Source organism: Lissotriton vulgaris, chromosome 7 (genome assembly GCF_964263255.1).
Source record: "Lissotriton vulgaris chromosome 7, aLisVul1.2, whole genome shotgun sequence".
Lineage (NCBI taxonomy): Eukaryota > Metazoa > Chordata > Amphibia > Caudata > Salamandridae > Lissotriton > Lissotriton vulgaris.
The window spans coordinates 667,906,973-667,930,930 of NC_141695.1; the positions used below are offsets into that span (position 1 = coordinate 667,906,973).

Sequence of the window (23,958 nt, forward strand, 5' to 3'; positions counted from 1 at the left end):
CCTGATACTCTGAGTCACGCAGCCGAGTGGAGTGCGGTGCGAGGGGGATCTCTACAACTACAATCCCCAGCAGTCAAAGCGGCGCAGGCCGCGCCATCTGCGCGCCAGGAGGCGCAGAAATAGCGCGTCACCCCGGTCGAGGGGGGGAAGCTGTCCAGAAGTGGAAAATCTCGCCGCCTACCTGCCTTGAGCTGTTGTAACTTCCAGAGCCCATCAACCCTTGGCTGCCTGTCCTCCCGCCTCCCGCTGCCCGACTCTCCTGATACTCTGAGTCACGCAGCCGAGTGGAGTGCGAGGGGGGATCGCTACAACTACAATCCCCAGCAGTCAAAGCGGCGCAGGCCGCGCCATCTGCGCGCCAGGAGGCGCAGAAATAGCGCGTCACCCCCGTCTCGCGGGACGCGAGCGGGACGCCGGGCGAAGCCCGGGCCAAGGGCGGGCCCGTTCTAGCCCGTTACAGCCTGGTAAGACTGGACTGGGCCACCCTATTAACAACGTCTTAGAGTGCCCAAAAAAGAAAATTTCGCAACTTACTTCATTAGCATTTTTACGTTTTTCTGTTGGACTGCTTTCATTATTTCTGCTCTGTAATTCTTTACTGTGTATTTCACCAACATGTCCCCCAGAGTAACAAGAAACAGCAAAGCCGCGCATGTTGCGCAGATTGTAGGTCCAATAGACCAATTCATTGCAAAGGCCAATGACGCCATTAACCAGGGTGTTCTTTTGTTAGAGAGAAGGGTCTCTCAAGATTTAGCAGCAGCAAGGCGTTCGTCATTAGGCCTACTGGCTGCTGCTGTAACCCCGCAACGTCTCCCACTCCCTGATTTACATCATGAGACCCCGTCAGTTCCAGGAATAGTGGATCTATCAGTATCCATAGATCTGTCTATCACGCAAGTATCCCAACTCCCTTCACCCCATCCCTCTCGTTCGATTGAGAGAACTCCCATCCTTTTTTCCAACACGGAGGAGATCCCTCAATCCCCCACGGTTAGGGGACAGCGAGAAGGAGCTATACCGAAAAAGAGACAGGGTAAGAAAGATCCCAATAACCCTATACTAATCAATAATGATTCACAACAGCCCTCCCCGTTTCAATTGAACGATGATTCTCCTACATTAGCTCAACCCCTAATCCAACCTGAAATCCGCCAACAGTCTACCACCTTAATAACGTCGGAAACAATTAATCCTCCTTCCGACCATCTTATTACTGTTTCAAACGGTAATATAGGTAATGGGCGGGTTCTCCCGGAGCTAGACCCCCATATCCTAGCTTCATTCGAGGCAATAATTAAAAGTCATCTTAAACCTGTTAAACTGGCGTTATCTAAGATTGAAAAGCTACTAGCAACCTTATCATCTGATATAAAATCTAAGAAATCTACGTCTTCTACCCCTGCTGTCCTTGTATCCCAACAGCCTAAATCAAACTTGACGAACTCAGGAGCCCCTCTACCTCAGCAAACTCGACAAATTCCCAAAGTGGTAACTACCACAGCGGTAGCTCATCACTCTTCTACTCACACTCCTGCCCATACAATTGCAAGTACATCACAGCAAACACCAGTTAATCATGCTGTAAATAAAAAAGCTATTATTCCCTCTCTGCCCGGGCCGCCAGCCCAACCGACTAACAAATCCACCGTACCAAAGACACGCTACCCACCTAATCCACCAGCCATTAAGAACGCGGCTTATAATATAAGACACAATTCATTCCGTCCTGTTCACCTCCCTCCAGAAGCAACACCATATGCAGTTATCATGACCGGGGTTCCAGCGTTGCATATCAACTCTGAGGAACCAGGATGGTCATTAAAAAATAAGGTACTCCATTGGTTAACGATAAATCGACCATTTCCTCCATTCTCTAATAACAACATTATTTCAGTTCGTAGAGTCCCATGGATAGGGAAGGAGCAAAAAACCATCCAAGGCGACTGCATTATAATAACTTTCGAAGATCCCCAAACTGCAGAGCACATTTGTCCAAGGGATGAGCAAACATCTTCCGATGGCATAGGAACTAAAAGGCTAGCTTTCTTCTACCCTCCAGCCCACTATCCTGCACCATCCTTGGAGTGGAATTGGACTCAGGTGGGGACTAGGCTTAGAAATTCGGATCGGTCAAACTGGCAGGGTCAAGGAGGTAGAAACCCCATGCCCCTGTCGGATTGGAGTGGCGTCCCCACGTACAATAGGTATGACTGCCTGGAAATGGTGGACTGACCACCAACAGTAACTGATCTGCCTGGTGGGCACTCCACCACCCCGGGCCCTTCCCCTCCCACACAAATTGACTTTTCTGTACCGACATTCGCACCGATTCATTTGCCAATTACAATAATGCCCTCTGTAATAATGGACACGTCGATTGATCCACTGGATATTCACATTTCTAATCACGCCGGTTGTCAGCTCCACCCTATCAACCTGAGTGATAATAATCAAGAAAGTTTGTTGCCATCTCCTAATCTTGACCTCCCAGCAATACGACGAAACCTGTCTCAAAATGGAGGGTCATCATCTATGACTGGTCCATCATCTATGATTGGCCAAACACTGATTCCCACCTTGCCCATGTTATTCTGGAACGTGGCTGGTCTGCGACCCAGAATGCTATCGGCATCATGGTTGGCTTTTGTCACCTCCCATGAAATAATGTGTTTTCAAGAGACTTGGACCACCGATCCACTCCACATTCAAGGGTATTTAACGTTCCACTCTTCCGCTAGTCCTTCTACACATGGCAGACCCAAGGGGGGTCTTGTTGTATATATATCCAACAAGTTAGAAGTAAGGAATATTTCCCTTCTGTGCAACACTCCCTGTTACCAAATTTTATTGATCATTTTAAAAAATGGTACAACATATAGTTTGATTAATTTTTATAATAATCTCCCACCGACAGAGTGCATAAGAATAGTCTCTGAAATTTCACACTGTATAGACGAACAAAGCGCAAAGTATGCATCAGCCACTTGGAATGTAATCTGGGGAGGGGATTTCAATGTACAGTTGTGTTCTCGTTATAAGAATTCTGATTGTGGCCTCCTAGATAAAAATGAATGCCCTTTGTCACATTTTACGCACTCCTTAGTGGGTGACTCTCTTAATGTTACTTTAATGTCACTGGAATTGATATATGCCAATGAACTCACCGACCCTCCTGTGGAATTCAGGTCTACTTTTCACGGCAGGGGTTGTTTTAGTACCATAGATTTTATACTTTGTTCAAGTTCTTTAAAGGGTACTGTTATTAAGTTTAATACAGGAACAGAAATTTCAGGTGATCATTTTCCCACTACAATAGAGCTAAAGCTGCCTACGAGGGCGTCTAACCTTATAAAAAATAGCTTACTAACTCAAAAATCACTGTCCATGGCAAAAACTAACGGCTATTCAGTGAAATGGTCAAGGATAGACCCACTAGAAACATCTGGTTCAGTGATCTCTAAAGCTTTACCCTGGATAAACATATGTTTGAACGAGTCATCCTCCCCATCGGATATCATTTCTAGTTTTGGAGAAATTCTGAAAGTTATACAGAAGGTTCTTTCACGCACCCGAAAATCAGGCTGTCACACTGAACCTGGCTGGTTTAATACGGCACGTCGAAAAGCTTTAAATGCCCTAAAAAAGGAGCTCCACAATCCAGTAAGAGACCAAACAAAAATAGCCCTGTTAAGATCTAATTACAAGCAGGCCCAACTAAGCTGTAAGAGAGACCATAAAAATGACCTCTGGGCTCAACTACACGAGAGTTGTACCAGTAACGACACCTCCCTATTTTGGAAAATAGTAAAATCTCCCTTCCTAAGTGAGGGTAATTCGCATCAGCACCTGGATGTCGCCGTATCCTCAGACGAGTGGGTGGCACACTTTTCCAAAATCTTTAGCGACACCCCAATGGATCGTGCTGTAACTTCCAACCCAGTGCTTGGGACCCTCGATAAAGGGGTGTACCCAATTGACTTGAACTTCTCCCTTGGAGAGGTTAAAAGAGCACTATCAACTTCTAAATGTGGAAAGGCCCCTGGTCCCGATGGTGCACCATTAGATATTTTTCTTCTAAATATAGATTTATGGTCCCCACTAATAACCCAACTAATTGCTGCAGCGTTAAAAGACGGTCTACTGGACTCTTGGTCCTCCTCCATACTGCTCCCAATTTTTTAAAAAGGCGAGAGAAATAACCCTACCTGCTACAGGCCTATCTCCCTCCTGGACTCGTTGGGTAAGGTTGCGGGTCGCCTAATCCTGGATCGCCTACAGGACTGGGCGGCAGAAAAGAACATCATAACAGACCTGCAGTACGGATTCCGGGAGGGGTTGGGCACTGTTGAACAGGCTCTAAACCTTTCTCTTCTAATTAGGAAGTATGTTGGAGTAAAAGGGGGCAATTTATTTATGGTCTACGTCGACCTTAGTGCGGCGTTTGATTGTGTAAGCCATGCCATGCTGTGGTCCATCTTGGACAAGTTGGGTGTTGACCCACCCCTTATCAGATTCTTGCGCGAGCTTTATACTAACGCCTCGGCCCGAGTAAGATTTGGTACGGCTGGGGAGTTAACGCCCTCTTTTCCAGTAAACCGCGGAGTAAGGCAGGGTTGTGTCCTTGCCCCCCTCCTATTTAACTTATACACTAATGGCTTGGAAGTAGCCATGCTAGAGGGGTGCCAGGATCTACCCACTATCAACAGTCGCCCAATTCCAGCACTTCTTTACGCTGATGACTCCGTACTCCTCGCTAGGTCCTTAGTACAACTCCAGAAGCAGCTTGATAAATATTGCAATTTCATGCTCTCACTTGGGCTAAAGGTCAATAAGACCAAGACCTTTGTCATGCAATCTGGGCCCAAGATAAAAAGCTCTAAACATCTTTGTATCGAGCAATCAAAACTGGAACGCGTTAGGGAATACCCCTACCTGGGCATCCTAGTAGATGACAAGCTGACCTGGAAAAGGGCGATGGTCACCAGGAGATTGCTCTATCAACGAGCAACTTCTGCCCTCGTGTCTTTTTCCAGAAAAATGGGTAAGCCATCTCCCTCAGTACTGCTTAAAATCCATCAAGCTAAATGCTTGAGCATTGCTACATGCGGAGCCGGGGTATGGGGATATGCAAACACTGACGAACTGCAAAAAATTCAGAATGGCTTTTTAAGGTACCTTTTGGCCCTTCCACGGAGCGCCCCCACATATGGCTGCCACATAGAACTTGGAATCGATTACTTAACAGACTACATAAAATGCCAACCAGTGCTCCTATGGCATCGCATATGGACAAAGCCACAATGTCATCTTACCCGTGCACTTATCTTAGAATGTCTTGAGATGTCGGCCTGGAAAAACATCCCATGGTTGAACTACGTAGTCAAATTCCTGAAGGATCTTGACCTCTTACAGTACACCATTGAGCCTTCATCCATCACTGAGATGAGTAGAAAAACCTTGAAGCATCATTGTCTTACCCACCTAAGGGAACTTCGTTTGTTTAATGAAATATCCAAGCAATCAAATGTAAATATTTTGATGGTTCAGGTGTCTCTAGGAACTCAGCCATATTTATCGTACCATGTTTCCAACTATGAAAAATATCTATTAACTAGGTTACGCTTTAACCTCTTTTTTAGATTAGTTACCTTTCCTAGAATCCTAACTTGGTCCCGTGACCTTGATAAATGTCCTTGCGACCAGGTCTCCTCCCAATCAACTATGCATGTAGTACTGTTTTGTCATTACTACGCAGAAATACGCAAGCGCTGGGTTTTACCATTGCTGCGTCAAATGGGGTTGAGGACCTGTCGCCCGGCCTTTTTAGCTCTGCAACATCTTGATTCACAGTATGTGGCAAAGAGCCTAGCTCTCTTCCTGAAATCATGTATAACCATTCGTAAAACGTTGTAACCGAATTTCTTTTGAATACATGGACATCTGTATTATCGTTGTAAATATTTTAAAATTGTACTTTCTTGGACAATGTATCTCTCTAACTTTTATATTTTTAGGTGTATTAATAGCAACTGTGATTTTATGATGCAATGTCTAGATGTGATGTACTTTTTATGTTTAACAAAATGGTTAAACGAATAAAAGATTTGAATTGAATTGAAAAAGGAAAGAAAGTCAAGCTTAGAGCGGATTGTATTGTTTCTAGTGGCAAAATGTTATAGGTAACTTTTGAATCTGCAATTCTGCTCTGCTTGGCTGCGCAGGGTGTTTACCAGGCACCTAAGCTGATACTGGAGAAATCTTACAATACTTATTTATATTTGTGTACATTTACACCATTTACTCTTGCTGGTCAATTATTACTATACTGCATAATGCTGTATCAATATTATGAATGAAACTAACAGGAACTTAACGAAACAGCAAGTTAAAGGTGCTTTGTACTACTTCAATGCGATTCAACCAGACAGCCCTGAACCCCGGTTCCAATTGTAATCCTCTCTTTCTCTCTCTCTCTCTCTCTCTTTGTTCAGTTGAATGGAGCTGCTCCTCCGACTTTTCAGAAATGGCTGGTGTAATAATCATGGATAATCTTCAGTCCTTGAGGTGCATTATCACTGGCCTTAACACGGTAAGTGTTAAATCGTTCAATTACACCTTCATCTTTGAGAACCCAAAGGGGTCTGTGACATTTGCATTCTGGGCTCTCGGCAAAAGGAACAGAACGTCATTTATCTGGCAACAACTGTCAATCATTAAACATAACAAAACTATTAAAATCCCAGAGGAACAGCTAGCCAGCAGGAAACAGTTGGTGCATTTGTATCAAACCACAAAAAGAAAGAATTAGCTTCATGCAGTAAACGGGATGTGAGTGATGATGGTGTAATGCTCGCTAGAAGAACCCCAGCCAGACTTTAGAAAGCAACATTTACGTCTGATGTTGCTTGGGCTCTCCGCTCCATAATGTTCAAATCACACGAATATATTCATTTTTCCTGTAAGGATGCATGAATTTTCCCAAAACATATTTTGGCGCCTTTTTTTTTTAAATATTGAGAAATCTAAACAATACAGGGGCATATTAGCAAGGTCCTGCGATAATTATCGCTCAGCGCTTTTTGCGCAAGTATAATGATTGCAGGCTAAAGCTGGATTCCATCGCGGAGATAGCGTGCTATTAGGATTGCTTATCTCCCAAGCGATAGGAATCCATGCTTTAGCTGGTAAACAGTGTGATTATCGCTGAAAATCTAGTGACAATCACACTGCAACCAGCGAAACCTTGCTGATAGGGCAGGTTGATCTTAGCCATGTAATCCACCTCCCATTGGATTACATGGCTAAGTCTGAAAATTAGCAGAAGTGAAAAAGCAGCGTTAACCATGGTTAGCGCTGCTTTGTTTGTCTTTAACAGGGTTAGCAGGAAGCTTGATAATAGGAGAAATGTTGCTTAGCGACATTGCTCCTATTATTTTGCTCTGGAATGCCCACTTTGCATCTCATAAGAGATGCAAAGGGAAGCGTAGTGGAAAAGGGTGCTAGCATGCAATTTTGCATGTTAGCACTCTGTTATTGATATGGCGATATTTTTATCTCCGCTTCTTTGGCTTTTAAAGCCAAAATCGCGGAGATAAAGCCCTTGATAATATACCCCACAGTTCAATGAATTCCTACAGTAGAGAAACAACAACAAAAAAGAACAGTCTCATGTATTTCAATCAGGAGAGATAAGTTTAGAACACAAATGGAACATTTGCTCCCAGTTCTACAAGAGACTTCAACAGATGGAGGGCGTGAAATTACTTTTATAATAATTTGGGAGTGCTACAGTGCACGCATCCTCTTGCGGCCACTCCCGAGTGTTTAGAGATAAGATTGATGAATTAATATCTAGACGGGCGTAGTAGAGAACGTTCCTGACTGTCTTTAATCGCAACATAAGTAGTGTCAATCTCCAATAGTCCAGGAAAAATAAATGTGCATATTTATTTGTTAAGAATTTTGAATCTGGGGGGAGGAGCCAAGCCCGACATCGTGATGGCCGCACGGTAGCTCGGCTCCGCCAGCCTCCCTGCCCAAACCCATCTATCCTGCCGCCCATCCTGCCCAAAAACGATAACATTTTATAGATGAAGGTCTGCTGATACTTACCACCCGTCCTGGTGGCTCTGGCGTTCAGTGGGTTCGCAGCGGCGTCCTCCCAGGAAGTGCGGCCTCCGTGGGGTGGAGACCGGGGCCTTGCCTTCAGTGAGTAGCCGGCGATACGGTGTCGGTGGCGGCCTCGGGTGGCGGATGGAGGCCGGCCGGAAGAGGCTGTTGTGCGAAAAAGCCGGAGGCAACTGAACGCCCCTGGGACTACCGTCCGGTGATCCAGAGGTGAGGTGCGGCAAGTTGTGTGTGGGGGACGCCGTGTTGGTGGCTCCCCCCCTTGTTGCCTTGCCCGGCCATTCCGAACTTCATCGCTCGGTGGCGGAGAGTGGCTCCAGCGGAGCGGTGGCGCCGGCGGGTCCCCCTCTTTTGGTGGCTCTCATTTCTGCATCGAGATTGCTGTTTCGATGCTTGAGGGGGATCCCGCGGGGGCCCTGCTTGTGAGCCCGCCCCAGGAGTTGGTTCAGAAAAGACGGCGCTGTAGTCGCAAAATGGCGGCTAATGCCGTATGCTGTGGAACGCCCCGGGATGCCGATCCTGTACCTCTGTACAGTGCTGGGTCCTGCACGATTGGCGACGTCCTACGAGCGCTGAAGATTTGGCAAGTGACCTTGGCCCGGGATTCTTGTTTGCAAGACAATGTGGTGACCACCATTGCTCCCGGGCCGTCCCTCAGAGATGCGGATGGGCCCGAGGTGGTTGCTCTTTGTTTCCCGCATTTTGGTGGGGGTAGCGATGTCTTGGTTCGCATGCGGGAAGATTTGCTGCTGATCATCGACACTGATGTACGTGACTGCCGTAACCAGCTTTTGCATTACCGTCGGCGGAGGAGATCCCATGGGTTGCTTCCATTGACCGTTCAGCAGCTGCTCCATGGCCTTTTCTCTCTGCTTTGTTTTATGCCCGCTACTTCGACATACATCGTGGCGATAGCTAAGAAAGGACTGAGGTGAGCCCGGTTTTTAATCCGGAGGACTGCTGTTCGGTGCACGGAGTTATGGACTGCCCCAAATTGAGATATATTGTCGAATCTTTAATATGTATGGCTACCTGAAAACATGCCAGTTTCTTTTTGGGCTGTACTAATTGTTTGTATGGGCGGGGGGTGGGGGCCGTGCGCCTTGTTACATGGTATCCTCCCCCCTGGCTTACCTTTTTCCCTTTTTATCTGTTTTCTTTCCCTTTCCCTATATTATCTCATTCTATATTTCGGGTTCATGTTTAGGGCGACAGGCACGCTGCTGGGAGGGGTAGGCCATAGCCTTCTGCAGGGGTGCAGGGTGGGGCTGGTGGATTGGGGTCTATTAGATAGTTACTTGTTTCTATGGCTCTTTTGTGTCCTTTTCTTGGGTCTCCATGACTGTGCGTGATTCCCGCGGGGTGAGTGCCTGGGGGGGGGGAGGATTGGGTATTCCTATATAATGTGGTACTTTCAGGTTCTGCTTATCCTGACTTAGCCGCCCCGCCCCTAAGAATGTTTGCTGTCTGAATTGTTGATCGCCATTATCGTCGTGGGGCGGGTACAGTAACGTGGAGTCCCCTTTTCCTTTTTTCTAGTATTTTCGTTTTCTCTTACTCTCCGGGTTGGGCTGTATAGTGATTGCAACTTTATCCGTCTCATTGATAATTTATTATCATGAGAGTGATGTTCTGCTTGTCTTTGGGCACATGAGGTTGCGGGTGGACACTGGCCGAAGAAGAATTGCAAGGGCATCTATGGATTGAACGCTTTGGTCTATTCTGATGACAGATCTATGGATTCCCTATTATAATGTTGTTGGTTCTGTTCCCCACCATGTGCACCAGGACGCTTATTATACAACCGATCCTTTATTCTTTAACATAAAATTAACCTTCTGTGATCCTGTGCCGGGGGGTTACACTCAGTTAGCATAATGGACTCGCACCATTGTGTAGTATTGCGTAACCACTCCGTACTTTTTATTGCTATTGGTGCTTTCCAGTTTGTTCTGTGGCCGGCCTCTGAGTTGTAGGCCCGTATTTGTATGCAACCATCTACACAAATAAAGGTTTTCAAAAAAATGTTTTTAAAAAAAAAGAATTTTGAATCTGTCACACTGTATATACACATGTGTGTAAAGGGATCACCACATCCCCCTAACTGCATTTATAACTAAGCCTGGGCAGAGTACTCTGTGAAGTGCAAAACATACTGTGCCGCTCTCTGCGGAGCTCCGCGAGCAGCAGATTGCGTTAGATAAATGTCAGCAGTGATTTTCAGTGCCAAGTGCTTGTCCTCACTGTGTAATCATCACGAAAAGCACAATGCACAGCACAAGCGAGGGCTGCTTCCTTTCTGCCGCTCGAGCAGCAGTTGTTTCAATGCTAGCAACGGTTTTTCAATGCTAGCAGTCCCAAGCATACAGGACCATTCGCAATGAGAAATCTGACCACCATGTTGAGAAATCTCGCTGGGAGGTTGATTTTCCATGCTTGCACTCACCAACATCATGTTGACAATCGTGAAGAAGGAAAAATCTCGCCATGAGGTAGATTTCCCTTGCTCGCCAAATTGAAGTTGCCAAACTTGAGCAAGGAAACTCCGCGAGCTCCGCATAACATGGAGTGCGGAAAACTCCTCAACCTCTGCAAGCGGAGAAGAGTTTACTGCCCAGACTTTTTTATAATGCACATTTAGCCTTTCACATTTTGTTTTAGACCAGGTTTTCCCACTCCCGAATTTCCTGCTCCTGCAACCAGAGGGGACAAGTTTTCGAAATATTAATGCTGAACTTTGATCCTTACACAATTGTACTTCAGTTGAGTTTATCATCCCCCATGCTTTAGCGAAATGCCTGTACTCTAAAATAAAAAATTATGAGAATTTGAGTGGAGTTCACCAATGCATTCAGGATTTTTCCTATCATTCACCCTGAGTTAGAGATGTGATACACTTTTATATAATGAATATTTACACAATGTCTACTGTTTTTTATAAATGGGACCATACATGAGACTATATTTCTCTCTTTTTCCTACAACTTTTGGACGACTATTTAATGCACTCAGGCTTATTCACTCTTTTCTTCATAAATCTACCCTTTTCTTATCTTTCCCGTTACTTGTTGGCTTACCTTACCTCTATTCTATTTCCTCTTTCATGTAGTCTTTTCTTACTTATATCTCATTAACATTCACACCTGCACCTACTAACGGTTTATAGATATAGTAATACAGCGCACATCTACTTCCCTTTCTTAAGATACTGGTTAATTAATTTTGTCCAGTGTGCCAGTCTCTGGAGAAAGAGCCTTTTGTTGTGATGGAAAAATACACCGACACACCACCAGACTTGTTCAATAATTAAGTTTGAATGAGAACGCTACCTGGCATCAGTCCACACCAAGGTGCCTGCACAACTGACAATCTTGGAATAGCATCCGCCTTAAATTCTAATTATAGAACACAAATAAATGGAATCACATCATAACACATCTCCTTTCCTTCCCTTAAAGGTAAATAAAAACAACATATCTATAAGGGTCCTGCACAAAGGAATGCAATCGCACTCACCAAAAGTGAAATAAATGAAAAGAAACAAAAAACACATATAAAGCACAAACATCACAAAGTATAGTCTTCCAGATAAGTGGGAGGTCTCCGAGCCCTAATACTAAGTCTAGAATCACCAGGTCCTCCCCTCACATCACAACCAACATCAACTGGGTCATTGCTACAGCCGATCATTTTATGATCACTCAGAAACAAAGCACCTGAACATCTCTCTTCCTCTATACTCACATACTCTCCACATCTTTGAAACAGAGAAACATTCCTGAAATTCCACCTTTCCCTATTTTCCAAATTCATGGAGAACCTGCCCATATTAACAATATGGAAGAGACCTTTAAATTTTGAGAGACCCTTCACTTCTCTCCAGACCAAGCTATGACCCAACCACCTACCCCAAATTTGCTCCACATTACTCCTTTGGGTTGTACCTGACCATCACTCTGAGCCCACACTCTCTCCCAACCGGAAACTAGTTCGGTATCCAGTAAATGGCCATGTATATCCTGTGGTGCGATATGCTAGCACCATATTGTTCACCATGGTTCCCAAACCCTATTGAGTGGGATGGCCAAGTGTATAGTAACCTTCACTAACCTGTTGACCCTTTCTGCTAAACCATTTCCCTGTGGGTAATATAACGAGGTGTGAGAATTTCTAATACCACATGATTTCAAAAATGTCTTCTCATGCAAAATTAACTGGGTTTCATAATCTATTACCAATGCAAGTGGGACACCCTCTTCCTGAAACATTTCTTTCAACACTAAAATTATGCTTCTCGTAGTAATGTCCTTCAAAAACCTGAAAGCAAACCACTTTGAATAAACCTCCACCACAATGATAGCAAATCTTAATCTTAATCTTAATCCTCCCAACAATTCCACCATTGGGGTAATACAATCAAAATTAACTGTATGCCATGGCTTACCTGGGTCATCTATATGCCACTCTACAGTCTTGCACCCCACTTTCAAAAACTACAACCACACTCAACCCACCTTTTCACTTGATCATCAAGACCTGGCCACCAAAACTCATTCTTGTGCCTCCTGCTAGTTAAACCTTGTCCCAAGTAAACCTTATGCACAAAGTCAAATAACTTGCACATCAACCTTTCAGGAGGAATGAAGCGATCTCCCCTCATGATATCACTGGAACCACGCACAGACAACTTGACCAGCACTTTAAAATATGGCCACACAGAGAGGGCTAAATTACTCTCCCTTGTCGCTCCTCGTCGAATCAAGCAAAACACCTATTTGGAAAACATTGTCCAGCTTAATTTCATCCTCCTATTAAGTCATGGTGAATGCACCAAAACTACTAACCATAGCATTCTGCACAGAGGCCACCACCCATTACGACTAAAAATGTATTCCTCCCGCACTATCCACAGTTTTCCATGGTAAGGTTAATCTTGACTAACAGTCCACTTGTACATTCCTTCACCCCTGCACAAACATCACAGTGTAAGAATAGTTCTGCAGGCGTGCTGACAACCTGGCAATCCCGGCCGAACCCTGATCCACACCACCTGATGATAAGATCTTAATCAAGGTTTGTGATCAGTTTGCATGCTAAAAGATAAACCCCACAAATACACTCTGACATATTCAGACCCCCCAAGTCGCAGCTAGTGCCTCATGTTCTATAACCTAGTAATTCCGCTTGGCATGAATAAGGCTGCGTGAGGAAAATGCAACTCTCCTTTCTTTCTTACCATGGAGCTGTGATAGTACTACTCCCAACTTGTGTCATTGGCATCAACAGTGAGTAATGCAACACAAAGGGATGATGGACGGAGCGCTGAAACTTTTCAAACACTCACCCTCAGTCAACGACCTGGGTTGAATCCATCATCGTTCTTTAGCTCACTTCACCACTCCAGTTCAGACCCAGCCTTATGTAAACTAGTCTTGACCCTGTGCCTCATGGGAACAGTCCAGACTGAACTTTCAAACCAGGTCTTCCCTGGACCAGAAACAAGCTTCCTGGGACCGGGTTTGGGGTAACACTACTCATCAGCCAGGCTAGCTTGAATCCGGTGGCAAAGTGAGCAAGGGACCCACATCTGGGCATGCCCTGCCACATTAGGGCAAACAAAGCAACACAAAAAGATGATGGATGGAGCACAGAAACTTTTCAAACACTGACCCCTTGTCACAGATCTGGGTTGAATCCATCATCGTTCTTTAGCTCACTTCGCGACACTAGTTCAGAAGTGGGTTCCGGGGACCTAATAAAAAATTCCTGAGATCCATGTCATCAGTAAGCATGGGCGAATTTTGCGAATCTCGCGTTCGCGAATTTTGCGGATTTGCGAACTCGCAATCCGCAAAATCCGCGAATTCTCGCGAATTTGCGTATTTTTTTTTTGTGTGTGTTCGCGCGGGTTTCTGCCAGGTCGCGAGGGTTTTTGTACAATTTCGCAAACGCGAACTTACCTGTCGGGTCGCAAGTTTTGCGAACTTGTTGTTTCTACTTGTCCAGCCTGTTTGGGACACTCTTCTTCATCACTGCCACCCTCTGTCACCACATGCCACCCTCTGGCTCACCCATGCCACCCTCTGTTTCATCACAGCACCCTCTGGTTGTCCAGTGTACATTATTGTGGCAAAGCATACACACCTTCCCTGCCTCAAGTGACCTGAATTAATTTTGGGCTGATTAATGTGTCACAGAATATTTTTTTAGCTGGCACCTGCTTCCTTAGTGCTTCCTGATTAGTGATCTTTTGCACTTGCTAAGTGCTTTCATTGTTGCAAAATTAGTTACAACACCTGCCCTGCCCCAACTGACAATAATGAATTAGGGGCTGATTAATGTGTCACTGGATTTGAACTTCCAGCCTGGCTCCTGCTTGTCTCCCTTAGCTGTAATTCAGGACCTTTGTGGCATATGTGTAACTATTCTGAGGGTCAGAGCAGGGTCACATAATAGTTGCAAGTAGGCAACTGAACTCTGGAGGGGCCCCTCAGGAAGCACTACAGGAAATGGCTACTAATGATGAGCTTGAACTTTTGAACCTGGTAAGTAGTTTCAGATTTGCTAAGATCGTATTTCTGCAATTTAGCGCTTATTCGCGGGGCGCGAAGTTGAACTGGGAAGCCGCGAACTCACGCGAACAGTGCGAGCAAGACATAAAATCCGCTGCTCGCGGATTTGCGGATTTTGCGGGAAATTCGCGAATCTCGCGGATTGCGAATTTACCAAAAATCCGCAAAATCCGCGAGCGGAACGGATTTTCCGCCCATACTTAGTCATCAGAAAGAAGGGACAAGTATTCCTTCACCTGATAAAGTGTTGAGGTTATTAGCCAATCGAGGCACAACTTCCTAACGCTATATGATGTTACCACCCCAGAATGTTCTGATTGTACCTATCATTGTTCATGCCTATTAATCCTAAACTCTTCGGTGTTACTCAGGAATCTAGTTTAACACCCATGTGTGTCCACGGACCAATAAACCCCCGTTTCCAATCGGGAGCTGATTTTAAAGGAACCATTCCATATCATGGTATCTACTATATCCTCACTAAAGTGTATTATATGCTGCCAGTTCTCAAAACCTGTGGATGCGGGAATATTAGGTGTGTTAAAATCCTTTATTTTCTTATTCCTAGATATGTAGTTTGTTGCACTGTCTTTATTTACAAAAATTATTTGATGTTGTACGAGGCATCTTGTAAATATGGCCTAATTTCCCTGAACCTGCCAATCTTTTGTCCCCCAGACAGATTTTGTGTCTATGGTGTCCTTCCAGAAGTCGAAAACCCTGTACAGACAGTTGGGCGATAAAGGAAGCAGAGTACATCAGATTGGTGTTCGTTAGCATATTTTTCTTTGCAGGTGTAGGTCAAAGTCTCAAATAATAGGAGGCAGGCTGTGATGTATTTAAACCAGAAAAATAAGCAAACTTTTGAGCAAACTACCTTTAACTGCATGTGGGATCCTAGCTTATGTGTGAGAAATGATGACCATAATGTTGATAGCAAAATATGTCTCCAAAATTAGATGTGCCATCATACAGTTCTTCATTTGTAAATGCAGCCAATTGCTCAAGATCTGCAGGCAAACTGTGCACAGTTTCAATATCCCAATCATCAGAGAAAGTACTAGAGGTGATAATATCATTTAAGGACATTTTAAACAAACATGGAATTTGTAAAAGTTCAGTAGAACCATATACATCATACATTGCCCTGTCCCATACTATTCCTTCTGGAACTGCTCTAATGTTCACCAAAGGCAGGTCCCTAAGTTGACGTTGCAATGATGCATTTGGTTTCAGAACCAATACAGAAGCTGTACTGCAGAGCGTTCTCGGAGATAGTGTCCATTCAGAAGAAGGAAAAAGACAGCTACCAAACCAATCCAGAGGACCAGGAAAACAAATCCAATTGTAATCCAGAGATATATCCATGGAACAACAAAGTATGTCTTTTTCAGTCAAAGATAGAGACCATGCACTCGTAGCTTAAAAGCGAGAGGCAGTGGTGGCTGCTCAGGTTCACTTGAATCTGATGAGAAGTCCTCATAATACATGAAGTAGTCAAGCACAGTCCTGTATTTTCTTGGCTGCTGAGCATGTTTTGTAGAACTGGGGGATGACATGATCTGTGGCACATTCATATAAACTTCGTCAATATTTCAAATTGATATTTCTGTTTTTTTTGATTGTACAGTTATAGTGGTTTCAATAATGTGTGAAGAGTTGCGAAAAACATATTAGTCAGTGGGATCAAGATGTTGTGGAACAGGTACCTGAACTGAGACATTACTACCATTTTTATGATCTCTATGAGACTTGCCATGGTTCGTTAACGATACTTGTCTTTCAGGCTGCGCAAAGTAACTTCTAAACATTAATTTACCTCTACAGCTATCAGAAAACTACTTTAACCACTAAACTAGATTGTTGATACAATAACAAAAAATTATTTTCAATCATGTTTCTATGATTTACCCAGGTAAAATTGTAAAAATAGAGTTTCACTCAAAATCAGATCTTCTTTTTGGCAAATGTAACTTTCCCTAAACAAGAATAAACAGCTTTGGGTAGCATTTCCACATAGCGGTATACTGGCCACACTTTTGTGCATGCAACACCTAACTGGTAGTTTTAAAACACAGCTTGGCAGTACACAATGGTGTGCCCTAGAGTCAGATAGTTTAGTCATACATATTGCTAGTTTCAATATACTTTCCATCGGAGATATGATAAATAAACTCTATGTACTTCCAGCACCAATTAAGCACGGCCTGAATGGGTAATCAAACAGCCAATTGTGTGTACCCAATATCCCCTCGAGTTTGTACGGTAAGAGGGGTCCCACAGTGTACATGACTTACCTACCACCATCACTCTTTTTATTGGAAAGACACTGGCATCTGCAGGTAGAGTAATCTACTTGTCAGGCTTTATTGTCTGTTTTATACTTTGGTTATTTCCATGTATGACCTAGTTTTACACACAATTCTTATTGTTATGTATACCGCTTCTGCATCCATACAAGTGTGCATCATGTCAGAAGTCACACTGCTATATTTCTCACCCATGCTTAGTTGAGTAGGGAAGTGAGAAAGCAGATATGGATCAGTAACCTTTGAAGTGTTCTGTGCCAGCATGCACAATGGCTACTTGGTATCTCATTTATAAGCATCTGGCCTTTACCAAAGTTATTACTTCATCTGCCTTACTGTGAGTGGAACATTTGACTGATAACCTGTTCTTTTTGATAAGCCCTTGGTGCATTTGGTTTAAGACACCATAATTCAACCACCAGATCTAGTTGTGAAATCCATATTTTAATAAGTAGCACAAAAGAAAAGACTTGATTTTTGTTTAAGACAAAGGGCTTCGTTATTAGATAAATGGCGAGCAGTATCAACATTCACAGTCCAAAAACAGGCAGGCCCCGATTAGAGGGGTTCAAGAGGGGTTTGTTTATTGTACAGTTAGTAAAAACTCACAATATAAAAACATACAAATGTATAAAAGTAGAGCCATAGTTACAATGACAATATAAGAAGAGCGTGTTGACTCGCTCATTAAGATCATAAAAGTCACAATATGTTTTGGTAAAGGCCATAGAGATTAAAGTAACAGAGTACTCCGAGGGACTTAGCACAGCTTTGGCTTGGCTAGTGCTTTAGGTGAACCATGTGACTGTTTCATGAGTCTTCTAGCCACTATATCGAAGAATTGTGTTAGTCTACAGTTTAACTGAGTCTCTTCAGCATTAAAACACAGCATCACAGCCTGCCTGCAACTTGTTATGCCCTTCTGGTTTGACAGGACCCTAAGTAGAGATCGCCTTATATCCATGAGGTTTGAACAGATGCAGATGATGTGAATAAGGTCCTCTTTTCCTGATGAGCAGAGTTGGCAACAGTTTGCTGAGCTTTCCCTTTTCCAAGGTGCCAAATGTGGTAGAATAGGTATGATGCCAAGGCGCATGTTTAAAAACTTGTTTTTTGTTGTCTGCGTGAGGCCCACTTTTAGATATTCTTGTGGCTTCAGAGCTTTGTAATCTTTCAACACAGCCCATCCATGGGCTCTCATAGCCAGGGTGTCTTTATTATTTATAGATGAAGTTATCCTGGTTATTTTCGTTATCACTTTTTTGAAGGTTTTGAGGTCTGTCGATGGCTCCCAGAGGTTTGTTAGTCCCAAGGTCTCCAATGATTCTTGTAAATAGTTCCTTGCAGGTGAATTGGCTCTAATGGAAAGTTCGATCCAAAGTTGGGCGTTTAAGGATCCATGATCAGCATCTCTGATTTTCTGCCAACTTTTAATGTATGCGCCTCTTCCCTCCACCGTTTGTGTCTGTAGCCCGAATTCGAGGTGAATTTGAGCGGGCGATGTGTAGGTGGGTGGATGGAATTTTGCCCTATATGCACGACTGATGGTGTTATCTAGTGTTGTGGCGTCTTTTCCTTGCAAGGATTCACTACCATACGTGAGCATAGGTTGTAAGCGTGCTCTTATCACCTGCAGAAGGGGGTCCAATGACCGGTCTGGGAGAGCTTTTTTCAAGGGCTTTATTGACAGATACAATTTTGTGCCCTTCCGATGAATGGCCTCTAGTTAGTGCTTGAATGAGCCTCTACTGTTTATGAGAACGCCTAGGTATTTATATGTGGCTACCTGATCTAGCCTCTGTCCGTCCAGAACAAAGCAAGCTTCCCTTTTTTGTTGTAATTCATTGTCATAACTTTTGTTTTATTTAAGTTGATCTTTAGTAAGTTATTTGTGGAAAATGTGTTGGTAGTGTCCAAAAGATGTTAAAGACCGATAGGAAACCGGCTGATGAGGACCAAGTCGTCAGCATATAAGAGGTTTGAAAGTGTGGTGTCACCCAACCGCGGGGCATGGGATTTGGCTTTCTCCAATTCACCGGGAATATCTGCGAGAAATAGGTTGAAAAGCATAGGGGCTAGGAAGCAGCCTTGTTTCAAGCCTTTAGTGGTGCTGATTTGCCTTGAGATGTGCGTACCTGAGCCCAATTTGATCTTGACCCAGGTGTTGGTATGTAGCATTATCAGCTGCTGTAGGAGTGGACCTGGGATTCCCTATCTTTCCAGCTTCTGCCAAAGTTTACTTCGGTCTACATGGTCGAATGTGGGGCTATAATCAATAAAGCAAAGAAATAATGATTATCGCATCTGTCAGAAGAGTTAGCGCCATGATCTTAGTCGTTGTACCCCTGCCTCTGCAGAATCCGGTTTGGGTAGCTGGAATGATGAGCTTTGCGTTTGCCCAGGATGTTAAATCCTCCAGGATGAGGCACGCATAATACTTTGCCTCAGACTAAGGCTATTAGTCGATAGCTGATTGGGTTGTTCCTTTCACCCTTTTTATAAATCGGGCTTATTATGGAGCCTCTCCAGGTTAGTGGACATGTTGCTGTTTCCCTTATTTCCTGGAAGACTGGTGCCAAGGTGTTACTCCAAAAGTCAGCGTCTTGTTTATATATTATTGACGGGATCCCATTAGGTCCGGGGGCACCCTCGAATTTGCCTTTTGGGATTTGTGTCCTGATCCTAGCTGCTATTTCTGAGTGTATGTTTTCCTCTCTGTATACAAGTGGTGCAAGTCTTGTTGTAGCTTCCTCGTCTGGAGTTGCAATGTATTGTAGGGGTAATTTCCTTGTGTGGACATTGATCGCTTCGTTGTTGAATATGCCGGTTTTGTCAGAGCTCTGATGCAGACCTGTTGTCTGGGCTCTCCCTTTAGGCGAGTACCCCACTTGGTTTTCTGTATTAAAGTGAGCTGTTAAGTAGTTTGCCCAGTCTGATTCCGATATGTTAGAGTTGATGCCTTTGTGACCTGGCCGTTCGAGGGTCTGGATTAATTTCCAGAATCTGGAACTGTTCTTCTGTTTTGAATTGTGTAAAATTTTTACCTAGAGGTTGTCGTTCAGTTGGCTTTTCTTTTCCCACGTCTTCTTCTTTAAGTGTGCTTTTAGAATGCACAGCTCCTTTTGTTAAGCTTTGTTGTTTGGATCTTTACGGAGCTGTCTAAGAGTCTGGTTTATTTCCTGTTTTAAGGTTTCTATCTCTGGTGTTATTACTTTTCCGAGTATGTACTACCTACATGTCACCAACTAAACATTATCTTTTATCTCTGAATACTCACACTATGCACTGTCCCCAAACCCTTGTGGTAGAGAAGTGGGTAGGACCTATAAGCTGCCTACAATGTAAACAAAACATTGTACCCATCATGAAACAACGACCCAAAAACTCCGATAGGACTCTCAAGGGAGGCCTTATTAATGCCCGTTCCATGTGTAAGAATGCCCAACATGTACACAACCTTATTGCAGAAAATGAACTTGACTGTCTACTGGTAACTGAGACGTAGCTCAAAGCTTGGTCCAATCCGGATATTGTCCAAGCTCTACCTCCGGGCTTTTTAATACAGAGATTTGACAGACCTCGCCAAAGGGAGGAGGACTAGCAATTATACATCGTGATTCCCTGAAATGTTCCACCATGGAAATACCCGACATAAAAGAAGCAGAATGTTTGGGTTTTAATCTTCAAGCTCATGATTCTTTCACCTTTTCTGGCCTATTAATATATCGACCCCCCTGACAAGCAACTCGGTTCTTAGAAAGTCTCGGGGAAGCACTTGCTAACCTAATCCTACGATCTGCTAACTTCACTCTGCTAGGGGATATAAACTTACATCTGGATAATCCAAACGACCCTAATGTTTCATGCTTTAAAGATACCCTACGTGAGGGGCACCTGTGGTTCTATGTTTTGTTATGTTGTTTCCTTCCTCACCCTGCTTCAATAAAATACTTCAAACCTAAAGATACCCTACGCATATTGGGTTTGACAATCCAAACTGTGGAGCCAACTCATAATGCTGGGCACATATTAGATTGCATTTGCTCTAATATAAACACAATTACAGTAGAACCACCACTAACCCAAACATGGTCAGATCACAAGTTCATTAGTTTTAACCTAAAAATCGATAATAAAAAAGAAATTAATCCAATCTTAGGTAACACCAACTCAACCTCCTGCTGGAGAAAAATCATTGAACACCCGGACTTGATGAACTGGGTGGAGGCAGAAAAACCAGCCCTAGCGGGAAATGTGATCACTGACAATAAACACTACAAGGGTTGGATGAAAACTATTGGGGAAAGAATGACAACAAGAGGAACGAAATCTAAAATGACACAAAGGAAAAAATCCGCTCCTTGGTACACCAACTCTTTAAAGGTTACACTAGGAGAAGTGAAACTTTTAGAACGAAAATGGCGACGCCAATATAAGAGCGAAGATCGGGAAAACTATAAAAAGGCTAGGAGGAACTACCATATCTCTATCAAGCTTGCTAAAACAAACTATTATACAAATCTGAAAGAGATATTTCAAATTGTCAACGGTTTTAGAAAACCCAAAATATTATCTCAGGAAATTCCACCGTCCCAAGCTCTCTGTGATAAAATTGCTGAATATTTTGAACAGAAAATCACAAATTTCACAAAAGAGTTTCCACAGATCAGTCAGGTAGCATTAAACACAGCTTGCCCTATAGCTCCAAAGGATACACCTGGAACCACCACATGGGAAAGCTTTGCCATGATTAGCCCAGCCTAGTCTTCCCAAGCCATCTCAAGACTTAATTCAGGTTCTCCTCTTGATCCCTGCCCTCCGCTATTACTTAAGGCTATAGAAGATGAGGTTAATCCAATTATTAATTCCATATTAAACTCCTCACTGCAAACAGGAGATATCCCCACATGCTGGAAGGTTGCAGTAGTCAAACCTCTCCAAAATAAAGCCATTCAAGATCCTACAATATTGTCAAATCTCCGGCCTATATCACTTCTCCCAGCACTATGCAAACTCACAGAGACATGCATCAACAAACAGCTCACAGCATATCTAGAGGACAATAATCTTCTCCATCCAAACCAAGCGGGCTTCCGTTCCCACCACTCTACAGAATCTGCCCTCATCTTTTCGACGGAAACAATCAGAGCTGCTTTGGATCAGGGCAAAAGAGCAGTCCTGATCCTATTAGATCTATCCGCAGCATTCGACATGGTGTCCCACGACATTCTGCTTCATCGCCTGAGAAGTGTAGGCATAGTGGGCACCGTGTTGAAATGGTTTACCAACTTCCTGAGACAAAGAAAACAGACCATCATGTTAGGGCAATACTGTTCTGATTAAAGGGAAGTCCAGTCTAAGGTACCCCAGGGCTCTAGTCTAAGCCCCATCCTATTTATTCTCTACATGGTCCCATTAATGAAGCTCATCTCCTCCTTTGCTATTAGTTCAATAGCCTATGCCGATGACACTCAACTAGTACTAATTCTAGATGAGGACGCGGCAATTGATGAACGTTCCCTTAGAGACTGTTTGAAAGCCACTTTTGAGTGGATGAACACAAACCATTTGAGATGTAACACCGCAAAGACCGAAATCTTACCTTTTGGGAAAAAAAATGTGTTTTCGCCCCAGACCTGCTGGCCATCTAATGCAGAAGGCCCGCCGAGCACTATAAAGAGTGCCCGAAACTTAGGAATCAAATTCGACGAGGCATTGTCCTTTAAGCAACAGACAAGTGAAGTGGCAGGCTCTTGTTTTAATGTCATAAAGAGTCTTCGAAAATTTTTTGACTTTCTCCCCCTATCAGCCAGAAAAACGGTAGCGGTGGCATTAATCACATCCAGGCTGGACTATTGTAACAGTCTTTATGTTGGGGTCAACAAAGCAGCCTTACATAAGCTGCAAATGGTACAACATGCAGCAGCAAGATTAGTGCTTAAAATGCCAAGAAAGACCTCGGCATCAGCAGCACTTGACACTCTTCACTGGCTCCCCATACAAAAGAGAATCTTGTTCAAATTATTGATAATTACCTTTAGAGCATTTCATAAAAGAGGCCCAACATACCTGCTCAATAATTTTAATCGCTACTACCCTGGACATCAACTGAGTTCTGCAACGGCCAACCTGATGATCATCCCAAAGTTCCGACTAGCCACGAGAGGAGGAAAATCCCTAGCGGTAAGAGGCTCTAAAGCATGGAATAAACTCCCTCACCAACTTCGGGAAATCTCCTGTGAGAGTAAATTCAGGAAAGCCATCAAAACCTGGATCTACAACTTAACAGGCACAACCTGTAAAACCCTGGTTTAGGATTTAAACGCCTCTACGGGTCACTACATCTCCCACCACCTGGAATACACAAGCCATAAAAAGCGCCAAGATGCTCCCTGGAGTGATAGTGCGCTATACAAATTCCCAATCAAATCAAATCAAATGTTCCGTGGTGTGTTCCCTATTTTGGTTTTTAGCTCTGTGGCATGTTTTGCTCTGAGTTCCATTGTGAATTCTCCCCAGGCATCTAGTGAGTTTTTGTATAAGCTAGATATCTGGTGCATGATTGTTTTTGTAGTGGTTGATAATTCCTCAGCCTCATCAATCTTACACCTTATTCGTCTGTGGTGTACTCTGTACCGATGTATCTTCTTTCCGCTACTTTGTTCCTGCAGGACATTCATAGTATCACTTCTATTGGCAGATGGCCACTTTGGCCACTGACTCCTACCTTGAACGAGCTAATTATTTCAAACAGTGGTAGGGTTGCGAGAATGAAGTCGAGGTGGGAGGAAGTGATTGAGGAGAAATATGTTGGTGCTGGTGGTGTGTCCTCTGCGAATCGACCGTTGAGTACTCTCAAATTCAGCTGCTCGAGGTCTATCAATAGCTGGCTGCATTAGTGATGCTTAATTTCCTAGAGTTCCTCATAGGCTCATGGGTGGTGGTCT

General features: G+C 43.8%; 1 protein-coding gene across 1 annotated transcript in view; it reads left to right on the plus strand.

The window, feature by feature from the left end:
* The window catches only part of ANKFN1 (ankyrin repeat and fibronectin type III domain containing 1), a 1,140,330-nt gene that overhangs the window by 288,864 nt on the left and 827,508 nt on the right, over nucleotides 1-23,958 (plus strand). Inside the window, exon 5 of the mRNA XM_086928764.1 lies at nucleotides 6,495-6,592. Coding sequence (XP_086784890.1) covers nucleotides 6,495-6,592 — 98 coding nt within the window. The remainder of the gene's footprint in view (nucleotides 1-6,494; nucleotides 6,593-23,958) is intronic.